This window comes from Haliotis rufescens, unplaced genomic scaffold (assembly GCF_023055435.1).
Source record: "Haliotis rufescens isolate VD_foot unplaced genomic scaffold, xgHalRufe1.0.p SCAF_24, whole genome shotgun sequence".
Classification (NCBI taxonomy): domain Eukaryota; kingdom Metazoa; phylum Mollusca; class Gastropoda; order Lepetellida; family Haliotidae; genus Haliotis; species Haliotis rufescens.
Genome location: NW_025963935.1, coordinates 6,657,188 through 6,674,382, shown reverse-complemented (window position 1 = coordinate 6,674,382; position 17,195 = coordinate 6,657,188). Strand labels below are relative to the sequence as shown.

The window sequence follows — 17,195 nt, the reverse complement described above, 5'->3', positions numbered from 1 at the left end:
GTTCAAATGGTTTAATTTGCCGTACTGACTTCAGAAAATGCGTGATTTCATAAAAAAAACATGAACATGCCAAAATGTCAATTTACAAATCAATAGCGTGTGTGTCCACCTCTGTTTGCGATGCAAGCAATACATCTTCGTCTCATGGAATGGACCAGGCGTCGCACAAAGTCCTGTGTGATATCTGTCCATATCTGCTTGAGCATGTGTCGAAGTTCCTGGAGTATCTGTGGAACACGTGGTTGACGTCGAAGGCGCTGATCCATCTCATCCCAAATGTGCTCGATTGGTGAGAGATCAGGGGAGCGAGCCTGCCAGGGGATGACGTTCATGGTGTCTTGTTGAAGGGATTCCTGAACAAGTCGAGCAATATGAGGCCGGGCGTTGTCATGTTGAAATGTAATGCCTGGGCCATGACGACCCAAAAACGATAGAACAACAGAGCCGATGATCTCGTCGCGGTAGCGCTGTCCATTGAGATTTCCCTCTACCACTATCAAACGGGTCCTCTGTCTTGCTGTAATCCCACCCCATACCATAACGCTGCCGCCCCCGAAATGGTGTTTCTGTGGACGTTAAATTGTCTTGCAACATCACGTTGACTCGATCCTGCTTCAAGCATACCAATGGCTCGCAGACGCTCATTTTCGGACAGGCGTGGCATTTCGTAATGTTGAATAATTGCGTAATTTTGTTGTTTTTCTGAGTGGTTGTTGTCAGCACGCTGCTAAACAGTGCATAAACAATCCCGCTAACGCACATGTTTTTATACCCATTCTTGGGTAGTGAAATGAGTGGGGCTTGCATAAAAGTCAACTTTTGCATGAAATGCATGCTTTTCTGTAGCAGTTGCGTCTTTGTGACTTGATTCCATACATGTACTACAATATTGAAAACCAAACTTTACTTGTTTGAAAAATACACATCACAGGAACTTTTGTTGTTGAGTATATTTTAGGAGAGGGCTATCTAAGTTGTGAAAACTTGTCCCCAATCCTTTTCCTTGTGATTAAAATATATTTAAATCATAACTAGATTCGATGTCCGACTGACGACGGTGGACGGCATGTGGCTCTACCTCCCGCACCCAGTAGGGGAGTTCCTGGCCCAGATGCCGAGGTCCAAGTTCATTGAGTGTGACTATCAAGGGGCGCAGACATATCTCAGTAAAAACCCTCCAGAAAGAAGTCTACTAACATTACATGGGCCAGAGGTCCTGTACCAAGCGAAGAAGGCTCTGGATCACCTTGGCATTCCTTTCTGGCTCAGTGCTGGCACGTGTCTTGGTGAGAGCACCTGTCTGGCATCATGTTATGTGTGTGTGTGTGTGTGTGTGTGTGTGTGTGTGTGTGTGTGTGTGTGTGTGTGTGTGTGTGTGTGTGTGTGTGTGTGTGTGTGTGTGTGTGTGTGTGTGTGTGTGTGTGTGTGTGTGTGTGTGTGCAAACAAACAAATCAACCACTGGGGTCTGGTCACTTTCACCAAAATATACAGCTATACAGACGAAAGTCTAATAACAAAGCTTCTGGATGCTTACATAGGAACTCGATAAAAGTATCAATATCTTGTGTGACATTCTCCGGTGGTCAGACAGGCCTGGGCCCTGTTCCAAAAAGCGATCGGAGCTCCCATACTTTTACATAGACTTACGGTAGTCTTAGCGCTAAGATAACTTTGTGGAATGGGGCCCTTGGCACGAAGCTTTATGGATAATGTAAGCCGCCCGATGGCGTCATTGGAAATGCGATCGCACACCGCCATTAACGCACGTTCCAACTGTGGACCTTGTCTTATCTGTGTCCCAAGATGATCCCAAATATATTCTATCGGTGAGAGGTCTCATGACAGCCAGCGTCACTAGGGTACATTATTTATGTTAAGAAAGCCCTGGATTATTCGAGCAGTGTGGGTCTGACATTGTAATTTTGAAACATTGTCGCCTGTGGTTATCTTCTGACATAGGGAGTTAGTAAGTGAGTGAGTTGGGTTTAACGCCTCTTTTAACAGCATTCCAGTGTGGGAGGAAACCAGAAGTGATGCAGGTCTCAGACGTTTACCACCTCGGTGAAACCCACGAGCACGGGTATGGTGCTGACAAACCTAGAAACATAATCGAGCGAACCGGGATTCGAACCCAAAATCATAGGTTTCTGGCGTGCCCAAGGGGTGAATCGCGGTGCCTTAGACGACGTGGCCACCCGTGCCCCCCTGACACATGGAAAAGCTATTCTGTGGTAGGGTCTGCGAATTCCTGAGCACTGCAAGTTATCGCCTTGATATTTGTGTCTTATAGTGCGGCGTCTCAATCCCGTCAACGCCAATGACGTCACCGTCAGGAAGCGGTTGAGCAGTCATCGCACGCCACACTGTACGGTCACACGCGGTCTACGGCAATGTGGCCTGCCCCACGTTTTCGGATCCACCTGGTTGCACTTTATACCTTTAAATCATCTCATCTCGCGCTAGACCCTTGAAGATCCGGGTTAGAACAGGTCTTCAGCAACCCATGCTTACCGTAAAAGGTGACTATGCTTGTCGTAAGAGGCGGCTAATGTGATCGGGTGGTCGGGCTCGTTGATTTGGTTGATGCATGTCATCGATCCCAATTGCGCGGATCGTTGCTCATGATATCAATCCCTTGATTGTCTGGTCCAGACTCGACTATTTACAGACCGCTGTCATATAGCTGGAATATTGCCGAGTGCGGCGTTAAAAAACAAACTAACAACCAACCATCTCGCACTATCATAAAAAAAACTTTTAACAGTCAAAAGATGTTTGTACAAATGTTTTCAGCCTGCTTTACCCAAGGTTTTAACCCTATTCACAATCTAACATTACGTGGATCGATGATATGATATCAGTGTTCGAAATACCTGCCTGCCCGACCGTCCGAGACGGGTTGATTTCAACTCGGGCTGCCAGATTTTCAAATCCCCCTGCCCGACGGTCGGGTTATATTTCATATGTGAAAATATTCTAAATATTTCCCGATGATAAGCATTAATTCACATGTAAAGATGAATGATAAAATGTAACCCAAAAGAAACCCCCTTAGCTTATCCTGAGAAACATATGATTATAGTGGGCAGGCAGGTTTTGGTCAGGGCTGGCAAGTATTTCAGCTGGCCAGTCCTGTGGTCTGGCTGAAATTTTTGGGAGTTTCATACCCTGATGATATCAATCACTGGATTGTCTGGTCCTGATTGATTATTTACAGACCGCCGTCGTGTAGCTGGAATATTGCTGAACGTAATCATCCACCATGTATAAATGAGGAAGAGCCATACCCAGAAAGCCCAACCTTCATGTGAATGATTATGCTTGTAGGTAATTTCAATGCATCATTTATACAATCATTACCTTCCACAATGGATATCGTGCGAATGCAGTAAAAATGTGTTACTTTAGTTCTTAGAAACAGATGGACCAAATAAATGTTCCAGGATTTTTTCTGGTCCAGACTCGATTATTTACAGACCGCTGTCATATAGCTGGAATAGTGCTGAGTGCGGCGTTAAACAACAAACAGTAACAACAACAATATAACTATGTATACTGTCCTTTTATCGGCTCTTTGTTTCTTATATATAATCAAGATGTGACCAGGCTCCTCTTATACGAAACATACAAATAATGAGTTTTAAACTTAATTACACAGCTTTATGGTTTTCCTTTCAAAAAAGCTACTCAGTTGAAACAGCACCAATCTAATATAACAAATTGTATCTTACTGGACTTCTGTTATGCATAAGAGATTGACAGTGAACCGGACGTGAACATTGTGCCAAACTATATTCTCGAAACAATGTGTTTATCAGGTTGGTATCGACAGTGTGGTTTCATTCCCTATGCCGGTGATATAGACATAGAGATTCCCATTCAGCGCTACAGTACAGGCATCCTGCCGGCGTTTTTGAAAGTCGGGTTTCAACTCCTGCATGTCAAGGGGAAGGTGAGCCTGTTTGTTCTTTTTTTAAACTCTTCTTTATGGGTTTTAAATGTTCTTTACTGTATTTCATGGTATTAGGGGTTCAACTCGTTCTTTGCCTTATTTTACGCCATTCGGATTTTAACTCTTTTTCACGGTGTTTTATGGTATTCGGGGTTCAACTCTTCCTTACGGTGCCTTTGCATGTGTTTGTGGCGGGTGCCACCGGTGGGGCAGGATACGCTGACCATTTCGGGAATACCTGGTATCATTACTATTTGATAGTGATTCATAAACACATGCTCGTGATATAGTCGGGATTGTATAATCGATTATACAATTCTATTGTATATGGAAAGGGTTTTGTCGCTGTTTTACGGTGTACGCGTTTCAACTCTTTCTTTACGCTACCTTATGGTGTTCGATTGTTAACTCTTCTTTACAATATTTGAGTTTTTTAGTCTTCTTTACGGTATTTTACGGTATTCTTTATGCTATTTTATTGGTTTTCCATTTCTGACTCTTCTTTATGGTATTTTAAGGTATTCAACTTAGAGCACTTCTTTAAAGTATTTGGGGTTTAACTCTTCTTTATGAAAGTATTCAAAATTTAGATCGTCTCTACGGTAGGTGGGATTATAACTCTAACGCATGTATATGTATACGGGGTTCAACTCCTTTATTGTATCTGGGTTTCAACTGTTCTTTGCGGTATTTTATTGTATTCAGGTTTCCACTCTTCATTGCGGTATTTTGTGGTATTTCGGTTTCAACTCTTGTTTACGGTATTTTATGGTATTCTGATTTCAACTCATCTTTGCGGTATTTAATGGTTTTCGGGTTTCAAATCTTGTTTGCGGTATTTTGTGGTATTCGGGTCTCAACTCTTCTTTAAAGTATTTTATGGTATTTGGGTCTCAACTCCTCTTTACGGTATTTTATGGTATTCGGGTCTCAACTCTTCTTTAAGGTATTTTATGGTATGTGGATTTCAACTCATCTTTGCGGTATTTTATGGTTTTCGGATTTCAACTCTTCTTTGCGGTATTTTATGGTTGTCGGGTTTCAACTCTTCTTTAATATATTTTATGGTATTCGGGTTTTAACTCTTCTCTGTGGTATTTTGTGGTATACGGATTTCAACTCTTCTTTGCGGTAGTAGTTTATCGTATTCGGGTTTCATCTCTTTCTTTTTGGTATTTATGGTATTCTGGTTTCAACTCTTTCTTTGCGGTATTTTATGGTATTCTGGTTTCAACTCTTTCTTTGCAGTAGTTTATCGTATTCGGGTTTCATCTCTTTCTTTTTGGTATTTACAGTATTTTGGTCTCAACTCTTCTTTATGGCATTTAATGGTATTCGGGTCTCAACTCTTCTTTAAGGTATTTTATGGTATGTGGATTTCACCTCATCTTTGCGGTATTTTATAGTTTTCGGGTTTCAACCCTTCTTTGGGGTATTTTATGGAATGTGGATTTCAACCCATCTTTGCGGTATTTTATGGTTTTCAGGTTTCAACTCTTCTTTAAGGTATTTTATGGTATGTGGATTTCAACTGATCTTTGCAGTAGTTTATCGTATTCGGGTTTCATCTCTTTCTTTTTGGTATTTTATGGTATGTGGATTTCAACTGATCTTTGCGGTATTTTATGGTTTTCGGGTTTCAACTCTTCTTTGCGGTATTTTATGGTATTTGGGTTTTAACTCTTTCTTTGTGGTATTTTATGGTATTCTGGTTCAACTCCTTCTTTGCAGTATTTTATGGTATTCGGGTTTCAACTCATCTTTGCGGTATTTTATGGTTTTCGGGTTTCAACTCTTCTTTGCGGTATTTTGTGGTATTCGGGTCTCAACTCTTCTTTAAGGTATTTTATGGTATTTGGGTCTCAACTCCTCTTTACGGTATTTTATGGTATTCGGGTCTCAACTCTTCTTTAAGGTATTTTATGGTATGTGGATTTCAACTCATCTTTGCGGTATTTTATGGTTTTTGGATTTCAACTCTTCTTTGCGGTATTTTATGGTTGTCAGGTTTCAACTCTTCTTTAAGATATTTTATGGTATTCGGGTTTTAACTCTTCTCTGTGGTATTTTGTGGTATACGGATTTCAACTCTTCTTTGCGGTAGTAGATTATCGTATTTGGGTTTCATCTCTTTCTTTTTGGTATTTATGGTATTCTGGTTTCAACTCTTTCTTTGCGGTATTTTATGGTATTCTGGTTTCAACTCTTCTTTACGGCATTTAATGGTATTCTGGTCTCAACTCTTCTTTAAGGTATTTTATGGTATGTGGATTTCACCTCATCTTTGCGGTATTTTATGGTTTTCGGGTTTCAACTCTTCTTTAAGGTATTTTATGGTATGTGGATTTCAACTGATCTTTGCGGTATTTTATGGTTTTCGGGTTTCAACTCTTCTTTGCGGTATTTTGTGGTATTCGGGTCTCAACTCTTCTTTAAGGTATTTTATGGTATTTGGGTCTCAACTCCTCTTTACGGTATTTTATGGTATTCGGGTCTCAACTCTTCTTTAAGGTATTTTATGGTATGTGGATTTCAACTCATCTTTGCGGTATTTGATGGTTTCGGGTTTCAACTCTTCTTTACGGCATTTAATGGTATTCGGGTCTCAACTCTTCTTTAAGGCATTTCATGGTATGTGGATTTCACCTCATCTTTGCAGTAGTTTATTGTATTCGGGTTTCATCTCTTTCTTTTTGGTATTTACGGTATTTTGGCCTCAACTCTTCTTTACGGCATTTAATGGTATTCGGGTCTCAACTCTTCTTTAAGGTATTTTATGGTATGTGGATTTCACCTCATCTTTGCGGTATTTTATGGTTTTCGGGTTTCAACTCTTTTTTAAGGTATTTTATGGTATGTGGATTTCAACTGATCTTTGCGGTATTTTATGGTTTTCGGGTTTCAACTCTTTCTTTTTGGTATTTACGGTATTTTGGTCTCAACTCTTCTTTAAGGCATTTTATTGTATTCGGATTTCAACTCTTCTTTGCGGTATTGTATTATCTTTATGTTTCAACTCTTCTTTAAGGTATTTTATGGTATTTGGGTTTCAACTCTTCTTTGCGGTATTTTGTGGTATTCGGGTTTCAACTCTTGTTTTCAGTATTTTATGGTATTTGGCTCTCAACTCTATCTTTGCGGTATTTTTTGGTATTCCGGTCTCTTCTGTAAGGTGCTTTATGGCATTCAGCTTTTATCTCTTCTTTGCGGTATTTGGGTTTGAATTCTTCTTTAGGTCTTGCAAAATAATATTATGATGGTAGCCAGATGACTAGAATGCGTTTTTTTTATAGTAAATATTCACCGTTGTATTTGCGTGTCTGTTATTTATACATGTGTTCAATGTAAACGCAGTACGTATCGCCAGAAAAGTTCACTACACAATACACGGGATAGGAGCATCCAAACACCGCCTACCTAGAAATAAACATAAAAAACATGTTGACACTACAAAATCTCTGAACTGTGAATGAACCTACTCTGTCTTAGCCAGCTGCCTTCCAAAGTCTGGCTGTCCTACATTAAATGTGTATAGAAGAAGAAGTCTTTTATTTGTACCAAGGCCACTGGCCCATATACAATACATACGTTTGAATATAGTGTGGTGCATGAAAAAAATGTAAAGTCAGGTACAGATTTACGTAATATAAGTGAAATATTATTCAATTAGTAAGGAGTATTAACATTTGAAATATCCGTGCAAGTAATAGATTCTTTTCTCACTCCATTTTAGATGTCTGATAGTTTCGAAATGGCTTTTAAAACTCATGGCATCAAGATCGATGTGTGCTTCGTGTATGAGGAGAAGACCTATCTATGGCAAGGAGGAACCGACGCCAACGATGGCAAGAAGTATAAGTGAGTGTTAATAATACGAATCTCTTACCCCATCCTACATAATCCCATTTGTGCTTTTTCAAAACGTGTTTCCTTCGCAGTAGGATTATCTTCTAGACTAACTATTTAAGAACTGACTTCAGTATGTTTTGGTTGTGTATTGTACTGTGTTAACCCGCGTGTGCACATCTGGGTTTGTGTTCATACACGAACGCAAAATGATAATATTAATATAATATGCAGTACAAGCCCCACCCACTCTATTATCATCCACTCATGAAACGTTAGTCTTCTAGTTGGCGTGGCCTATTTTTCAGGTTTATGAATACATAAAGCACAAACAATGCTTGGTAAACCAATCAAATGCCATGGAATCACTTCCAATTATATGTATGTGTACATGATGCTTTGCTCTGTGGTTCACTGGCCTTCATTTGTAGCTTCTTAAAGATTACAGGGGCGGTCGGGTAGCCTAGTGGTTAAAGCGTTCGCTTGTCATGCCGAAGACCTATGTTCGATTCCCGACATGGGTACAATGTGTGAAGCCCATTTCTCGTGTCCCCCGCCGTGATATTGCTGGAACATTGCTAAAAGCGTCGAAAACCATACTCACTCACTCTGAAAGATGACAGTTTGCAGGCAACACTTCGAGGGGTTAGTGCCAGAACACATTATCTTGTAAAATATTAAAATTGACTTTATGACTTTCAAAACATTGTATGACCATATATAATCCTACGCCAAAATATCTATGTACTACATTGTATATTTTAAAAGATATTCAACAAGACATAAACAACTTATCACCTAACTCTGTTCTCGTGTTGCGCCAGGATGTTCTATACTAAAATACTACATGCTGGTATACACAACATTAAAGTTTTCACTCAATTCTATTAAGCCAGAAAAACGTATCGAGAATTAACACATTCTAGCACTCTGATATAGGCTTAAGACTCCTTTAATTGGAGAGCCGTAACAACTGATAAGCATTTGAGATGTGCTGGCTTTTTGTGTTTACGATTAGAGATAAGCGCTCCCCCGCACCAGATGATGTTAACTGGTGCTAGCCTTCTATGGCCCAGGATGTTTATATCTGATTCCCGGGCTAAATTCCAGTCAGCTTATACTAATGGTCATTACTTGGTCCTGGCGTCGAAGATAAACCCCACTACACAAACGTCTTACAACGGAAATATCATAGTCCAAATTATTTTCATCAACATAAATACGTTTAAGGTAAGTAAAACTGTAAATTGAATTAAATTATCTGTTATTTTACTAATTTTTTAAAATTGATCTCTTATATTGTTATAAAGTTACGACGCAACAACACGTCTGATGATTTATATAACGGATTTTTATGTTTAAGTCATTATCAAATCAGTGTTCGTTAACTTTTAGTGTGTTCTTGGTTGTTTTCAGATAATCGCAGGGATTTTTTGTTAATTTTGCTATAAAATAGTATGTAAATGACATGGGTGAGACTTGTGGTTTTAACATAAACATCTTTCATAAACACAAGTAAAGTTTACATAAGAGTAAATATATGATACATGAAGTTAGATTGTAAATTGAGAAATAATGTCACATACACAAATATTTCAAGACCAGTGCTATGTATTGTTTTCTTTTGTTTTTTGTTTTCTTTCTATAGGCATTGGAAAATGAGTGAGTTTGATTCTGACTTCGAAGATCAAGACATTTTGGAAGCTTGCAATATTATCGAGAACAATCAGATATTACACCTTATTGTGCCACAACCACCCACCAACATGGAACCGAATCCGCTACCAACCACTGACAACCCAGTTCCATTGACGGCAACCAACATGGAACCGAATCCGCTACCAACCACTGACAACCAAATTCCATTGACGGCAACCAACATGGAACCGAATCCGCTACCAACCACTGACAACCCAGTTCCATTGACGGCAACCAACATGGAACTGAATCCGCTACCAACCACTGACAACCAAATTCCATTGACGGCAACCAACATGGATGCTACTCAGCTACCAACCACTGACAACCCAGTTCCATTGACGGCAACCAACATGGAACCGAATCCGCTACCAACCACTGACAACCCAGATCCATTGACGGCAACGAGCATGGATGCTAATCAGCTACCAACCACTGACAACCCAGTTCCATTGACGGCAACCAACATGGAACCGAATCCGCTACCAACCAGTGACAACGCAGAACCATTGACGGCAACCAACATGGATGCTAATCAGCTACCAACCACTGACAACGCAGATCCATTGCCGGCAACCAACATGGAACCGAATCCGCTACCAACCACTGACAACCCAGATCCATTGACGGCAACGAGCATGGATGCTAATCAGCTACCAACAACTGACAACGCAGATCCATTGCCGGCAACCAACATGGAACCGAATCCGCTACCAACCACTGACAACGCAGATCCATTGACGGCAACGAGCATGGATGCTAATCAGCTACCAACCACTGACAACGCAGATCCATTGACGGCAACCAACATGGAACCGAATCCGCTACCAACCACTGACAACCCAGATCCATTGACGGCAACGAGCATGGATGCTAATCAGCTACCAACAACTGACAACACAGATCCATTGACGGCAACGAGCATGGAACCAAATCCGCAACCAACCACTGACAACCCAGATCCATTGGCGGCAACCAACATGGAAGCTAATCAGTTACCAACCACTGACAACCCAGATCCATTGGCGGCAACCAGCATGGAAGCGAATCAATTACCAACCACTGACAACCCAGATCCATTGGCGGCAACCAGCATGGAAGCTAATCAATTACCAACCACTGACAACGCAGATCCATTGACGGCAACCAACATGGAAACTGATCAGCTACCAACCACTGACGGCGCAGATCCATTGACGGCAACCAACATGGATGCTAATCAGGTACAAACTACTGACAACACAGATCCTTTGTCGGCAACGCATATGAAAGCCCCTCAAGACTACATAGAGCCACGTCCCAGTAATACCAGTGAGGGAGGAAATGAAAATGAATTTGACAGCTCTGATGACGAACCTTTAATTTATTTGGGGAAATATAGACATACACATGTTGAAAGTAGCATCGAAACATCATCAGAAGAGTACCTTCCGAATGAAGAAGATTTATGCTCGTCTGACACCACTGAATCGGAAACAGAATTGACAATACCAAATCAGAAGAATATTGTTCATAGCAAATTTCATGAAAGGTCAAGTGGGGAATTGGAGGAAACTGTTGTTCTGAAGACATTACATGAAAGTCATACCAACTACATGTATGAATCTAAAATGAAAAAGTTTCACACGGAGAGATTAGAACAACTTCTGCATTGTAATGGATACAAGTTACTGAAGGTACCGGCTGATGGAAATTGCTTTTTTAAGGCTTCTGCACTTCAACTTAATGTGAGTGAATGTGAACTGAGGAAACAACTGTGTGATCATCTTGATGATAATATCATCACTTATTCCGATTTCTATGCTGAAGTGGAGGAAAACAACCTGGAAACATGGCAAAGTTATTCACTGGAAGTGGAACATCTTCGCAGGAATGGATATTTCACCAATAAGGTTGCTGATTTCCTGCCATTAGCACTTGCTAACTGGTCAGGTCGTGGTGTCCGTATTTTCTCCAGCAAGGCATCAACTCCTGTAATTGATGTCCAACCTACAATTCGTCAACAATGCACTGAGAGAAGAATAATCCTCGCATTTACATCCATAAAAGGTATTGAAGATCATTATGATGCATGCACACCACTGGCTAACCATTTGTCAAACACAATGATAGAAAATAACATCACAAAATCTTCTCAGTACTCAAGTACTCAACATGAAACAACAGAAGCATGTGCTTCTGGAGCTACCTGTCCTGGAACGTCCACATCAGCTGCAAGTTGTCTCCAGTCCATCAGCATCTCTGATGTTTCTTGTACTGCTGTAAATGAACGCAACCATGTAATGCCAGAAGACCCTGTGATCAGTTCAAATACTTCAAGTCCAGTTCCAGTATCTTCACAGCATGGTGCCGACACAGTGTCATCAGGTAATACAGCATCAACCCCAAACAAACAGAACCCATCTCGATCTGCAACTCCAAGAAAGTCGTCAGCCTTCCATACACCTCCTAGAAAGGTGCTGTTTAGAAAGAGACGTGCGACGCCCGAGACATGGTTAAAAAATCAAAGGAAACACCTGAGATTAGGTGGAATGGAATATGTGAACCAGCAAGGGAAGACCATGAAAGGAAAATCGGTTAAAGCAGTCGACTGCTCAAAATGTAGATATAAGTGCACCCAGAAGATCCCCGAAGAAGCTCGACACAGTATATTTAAAGCATTTAGAAGCTTGTCATCATATGAAAGGCAAAAGGATTTTGTTTGTTCCAACACTGATGAAAAGAAAACCCGTACATACCTGGATGACAGTGAAAGAAAGGTGGAAAAGAAACGCCAAGTCTATCGGGCATTTAATCTACAGTGGGAAGGAACAAGACATCTTGTTTGCAAGAAGTTTTTCATGAAGACTCTTGACATTGGGGAGTCATACATCAGCCATGCCTTACAGCACAAGAGCCAGGGAACCTTTGGGAGCACAGAACGTCGCGGTAGACATAAGCCACACAATAAAACTGCCAGTGATCGCTTGACAAAAGTAAGGGAACACATTGAGTCATTTCCTAAGATGGATGCCCACTACACAAGAAAAGATACAAACAGGCAATTTTTAGGACCAGAATTGAATATTAAAAAGATGTATGAACTTTATAAGGAAAGGTGTGCTGCAGACAACAAAGAACCAGTGTCCTCATCACTCTACAGAAACGTCTTCAATAAAGAATATAATTTTTCTTTCCATGTACCAAAGAAGGACCAGTGTTCGCTTTGTCAGCAATATTACAGAGAAAGAGACACTGGTTGCCTGACAGAACAATTAACAAAGGATTTCAATGAACACCAAGCCAGAAAAATCAGAGCTCGAGAGGCAAAGATTAAGGACAAAGCACTTGCCTTGACAGAATCCTCTGTCTTTGTTGGAACATTTGACCTTGAGGCAGTATTGTACACGCCATGTTCGCTAGTTAGCGAAATTTTCTATATGAGAAAACTGAATTGTTATAATTTCACAGTGCATGATGCTGTTCACAAGAGCGGTACATGTTTTCTGTGGTCAGAGGTTGATGCCCAGAGAGGTTCATGCGAAATTGCATCATGTTTACAAATACAGTTGAAAGCAATGCCTCCTAACATCAACCATGTTATCCTGTATTCAGATACATGCACAGGGCAGAATAGGAACCAATATGTTGCTGCTTCCCTACTTCATGCTGTCACTACCACTGACCACATTGATGTCATTGACCATAAATTCTTGGAGCCAGGACACACCCAAATGGAGTGCGATGCAATTCACTCCAGTATTGAATTCGCCAAAAAGAAGACAAGTATTTTTGTTCCCAGCCAGTGGGATACTGTTATCAGAATGGCAAGAAGGAAGGACCCCTATCTCGTTATTCCAATCAAACACACGGATGTAATGGACTTCAAGAAATTGGCACATCAAAGACTGAAAAATACTAAAGTGGACACGGATGGTGGTAGAGTTAACTGGCTAAATGTTCGCTGGCTGCGGTTTATGAAGACTAGCCCTGACAGCATTTACTTCAAAACTGAACACAATGATGAGCAGTTCAGAGAAATCAAGGTTACAGCAGGCAGTAGACGAGGTAGACCTCTGAACACAACCAACTCCCTTACTTGTAGATACACTGGGAAGCAAGAAATATCACATGCGAAGAAGAAAGACTTGTTATCTCTTTGTAGATCTGGTATTATTCCAAGCGAATATCATGAGTACTACAAAGCTCTCCCAACTGGTAACAGACCTGATTGTCTACCGGTACCAGATGCTATGGAGGAAGACTATGACACAGACATTGCATAATATGATGTGTGACTGTGGTGCTGTGTTCATTATCGCACTAATATAGCTATGTGTGCGTACGCGCGTACGCGCGTGCGTAAGTGCGTGTGATTGCACTAGTCCGGACTAATGCCAATATTATTGTGCCAGCCCGCTGAGATACTATGCCGCAGTTAAACATGAATACCCGACTCAGATTTGTGGAAGTCTGACAGTGCTGAAATGCTGATCCTGGCTATATTATATCTGACAAGTTCCTGCATTACTTCCTTATTTATTTCCTTTTTAGTGAGCCACAACAATCGCGTGAATGTTCAAGCTAAGAATTCCATTTACTGTTAGGAACGTAAAATGATTGTAACCACATTAAAATGTCTTATGACAGCTAGGTTGGATATCCGAATACAATCTGAGATAACTGATCTTAAGAACTGCAGTATTTGTATGTTCATAAATTGACTTTGAATGAAGCTCAGCTGGAAAAAGTATTATATTTTTTGTGAATACTGCGAGTTATGTCACCATTTTGAAAATTGAACGTTGGGTACAGATCTGTCTATCTATTTATCTATCACTTTTTACATATTATATACTGGTTTATAGATAATAAGCTAAATATGTACCCACTGTTTTATAAAAGAATATATATTTACATAAACAAAGGTTTTAAAAGGATCTTCTATTCATCTATAATTTATAGAATAACGTTTCTCCGTTAACTTTGTGTGACACATTTCCACTCATTAGCATTACAGCCTAACATTAACTTAATTTTGCAGACTAATTAGCTTTTTAGTTTTGAAACAAACAATGCAATGTAAATGTAAATGTACAGCATTTAATAAAATGAACAATGTTTGGTAAAGGCAACACTGACATTACTTTAGTTCTTTTAGGCAATGCCAGATAATCGTTAAAGCTGGTAAGTGATTATAACCACGTGTTTGTAGCAAGCGATGCTTTAGAGTGTCAGCTTACACCAGGATAATGGTATCAGCCTGTGTGTCACGCAGACTCTGTGGTTGAGCCGTTACCAGCTGTCGGGAGATAAGCTGTTATTGCTATTAATTGGCTTGCTCATTGAGAAAGTTTCTGAAGCATAAACGTATGTCCTGTGTTTGGGGTAATTTGACGCAAGCAGGAATGTTATCATTTATCAGGGCCACAATGTATCACTTCTGTTTACAAGGATCTGGGCCTCACATTTCCCCTTTCCTGTATAATGTTTATGCTGCCAGATGGAGTTGCCTTTATTTACTTCGCTTTGGCTGAAAGTCTAGCTGAATTTCTTTGGGGAAGAGATATGCCAGAACATCGTATATATTTCAGGTTATCTTTATTACATGTTAATATCAATGTTATGTTGAAAAAACAAGATATACTGTTTGGCACACTTAATGACAATGGCTGGAAACAATATTGCTAATAAAACTTCAAGTGGTGCTTTTTAGCACCATTTCAAACTTTTGAAGTGGGATTTCTCACATCTAGGGAAAATGGAGATAAGTGGTTCTGGCACTAACCCCTCGACTTATGGCTGAGATGAGGCTGATGTCATGTCGACCTTTTTACCTCACTAACTCACACATGATGCTCATCACTGCATGCTACTTGAGCCTCATGCCTATTGAGCGGCCCTGCTTTGGTTGCTAGTGGTCTTTAGTCCGTTCCGCTGGTAATTAATGTTGATAGTATTTAACTACGTTTTACTTCTAATAAATATACTCGGGTAGAAGGATATAAGCATGAATATTATTCCAGATACACTTTTCCAAAGTTTGACACTTGCTGGACTGACTTCATGGCTTGCCGACTGCGCGTCCCCTGTCCCACTCTGCCCTACATCACTGCCGCCTATGGCAAGAACTGGAACACTTCAGTGAAGCGGTGGGACTGGAAGGGAAGCGCGGGTAACGTGCAGAAGAACGGGGTCTGGCCAAAGGAGGAATGGCAAACTGTGATACAGATCACATACTAGTGGGTCAATATCAGTAAATCAGAGCTACTGTACTGGATGTCAGCTCATCATTAAAAAGGGCAAACGTGTCGGCATGCCTTCATGAATATATCTTACACATGTACCGTGTCTTCAATTCAATCTGGAAACACGACAGACCGACGGAGTTCCCTTATTTAGATATTACACGCCAAGGCAGGAAAATAACAAATGACACAGGTTCGGAACAGACAAGTACATACGATGAATAGGTATTCGTTTCCTGACACCGCACAGTAGTACTCCTGCCTGGCGATGGAGGCAACAAGGGATATCACAAGCTTATTTGTCATTTTATTTTTTTTCAATATTCATTAATGAGTTTCAGATATTAAAATTGCTGAAAATCAGTTACTTGTTTCAAAATTGTTAATTTGTGCAGGAAGCGTATGAAACAAAATTATTTTTGGCTATATTTTATGCTTGCAAATAAAGTACTCTGACACTTTATAATGTTGAAACAAATCGCAGACTTTTCTCATGTTAATGAAAAAAAAACTTGAACATTTATTTGGTCCATCTGGTTCTTAAAAATTGCACGTCAGTTTGGATGGGTTCATTGAAGTGTGAACGATTTAAAAGCGCTCGTTAAACTGCGCTGGTGAACTTTTTTGTCCGTTCACAGGTGTGTGAACTCCAAATATCAGATCAAGTGACTACCCCTTCCGCCAATCGGCATGAAAGAAACAGTGTAAACTTCAAAGTAAGAAATTATTAATGAATAAAGTAACACATGTTTACTGCATTCGCTCGATATCCATTGAGGGAGGTAATGATTGTGTAAATGATGCATCGAAATTACCCACAAGCATAATCATTAACATGAAGGTTGGGCTTTCTGGGTATGGCACTTCCTCATTTATACATGGTGGATGATTACGTTCAGCAATAATCGTCGAATCAGGACCAGACAATTCAGTGATTGATATCATGAACATCGATCCACACAATTCGGATACGATGACATGCATCAACCAAGTGAGCGAGCCTGACCGCCCGAACTCGTCAGTCCTCTCACAACAAGCATATTCGTCTTTATACGACAAGCTGAATACCTATTCTAACACGCATCTTCACGGGTGGTTGGCTGATAGCTGTCATTTCGTATCTTCGTATCATCGAGTGATTTTGTTCAATCCTCATCCTCCATCCTACATAACTTAATGAGGGCGAGAGTACGAAGGCACGATACGATGAGAAGAAGGCAAACCAACTCACTCACTCGAAAACAAGGGTAAATATGTTTGACGTTACGTAACTATGAACTTATACAGAGAAATAATAGCAATCCTTTGTCACTGACTGAGTGAGTGGCTTGGATTTGACGCCGCTTTAAACGGTATTCCTGTTATGTCAAGGCGTGTCAGCTTGATGTGGGAGGAAAACCCGAAGTGATGCAGTGAGCAAGGGTATGGTGCTGATAAACCTATAAGTATAATCGGGGCGAACCGTGACTCG

At 40.4% G+C, this 17,195-nt stretch overlaps 1 protein-coding gene across 1 annotated transcript in view; it reads left to right on the top strand.

Annotated features, from left to right (window-relative positions):
• LOC124113526 (ribitol-5-phosphate transferase FKTN-like) overlaps nt 1-15,944 on the top strand; it is a 32,996-nt gene extending 17,052 nt beyond the window's left edge. Inside the window, exons 5-8 of the mRNA XM_048402093.1 lie at nt 1,036-1,286; nt 3,820-3,953; nt 7,687-7,811; nt 15,503-15,944. Of these exons, the coding sequence (XP_048258050.1) occupies nt 1,036-1,286; nt 3,820-3,953; nt 7,687-7,811; nt 15,503-15,719 (727 nt within the window). The 3' untranslated portion in view covers nt 15,720-15,944. The remainder of the gene's footprint in view (nt 1-1,035; nt 1,287-3,819; nt 3,954-7,686; nt 7,812-15,502) is intronic.
• The last annotated feature ends 1,251 nt before the right edge of the window (nt 15,945-17,195 follow it).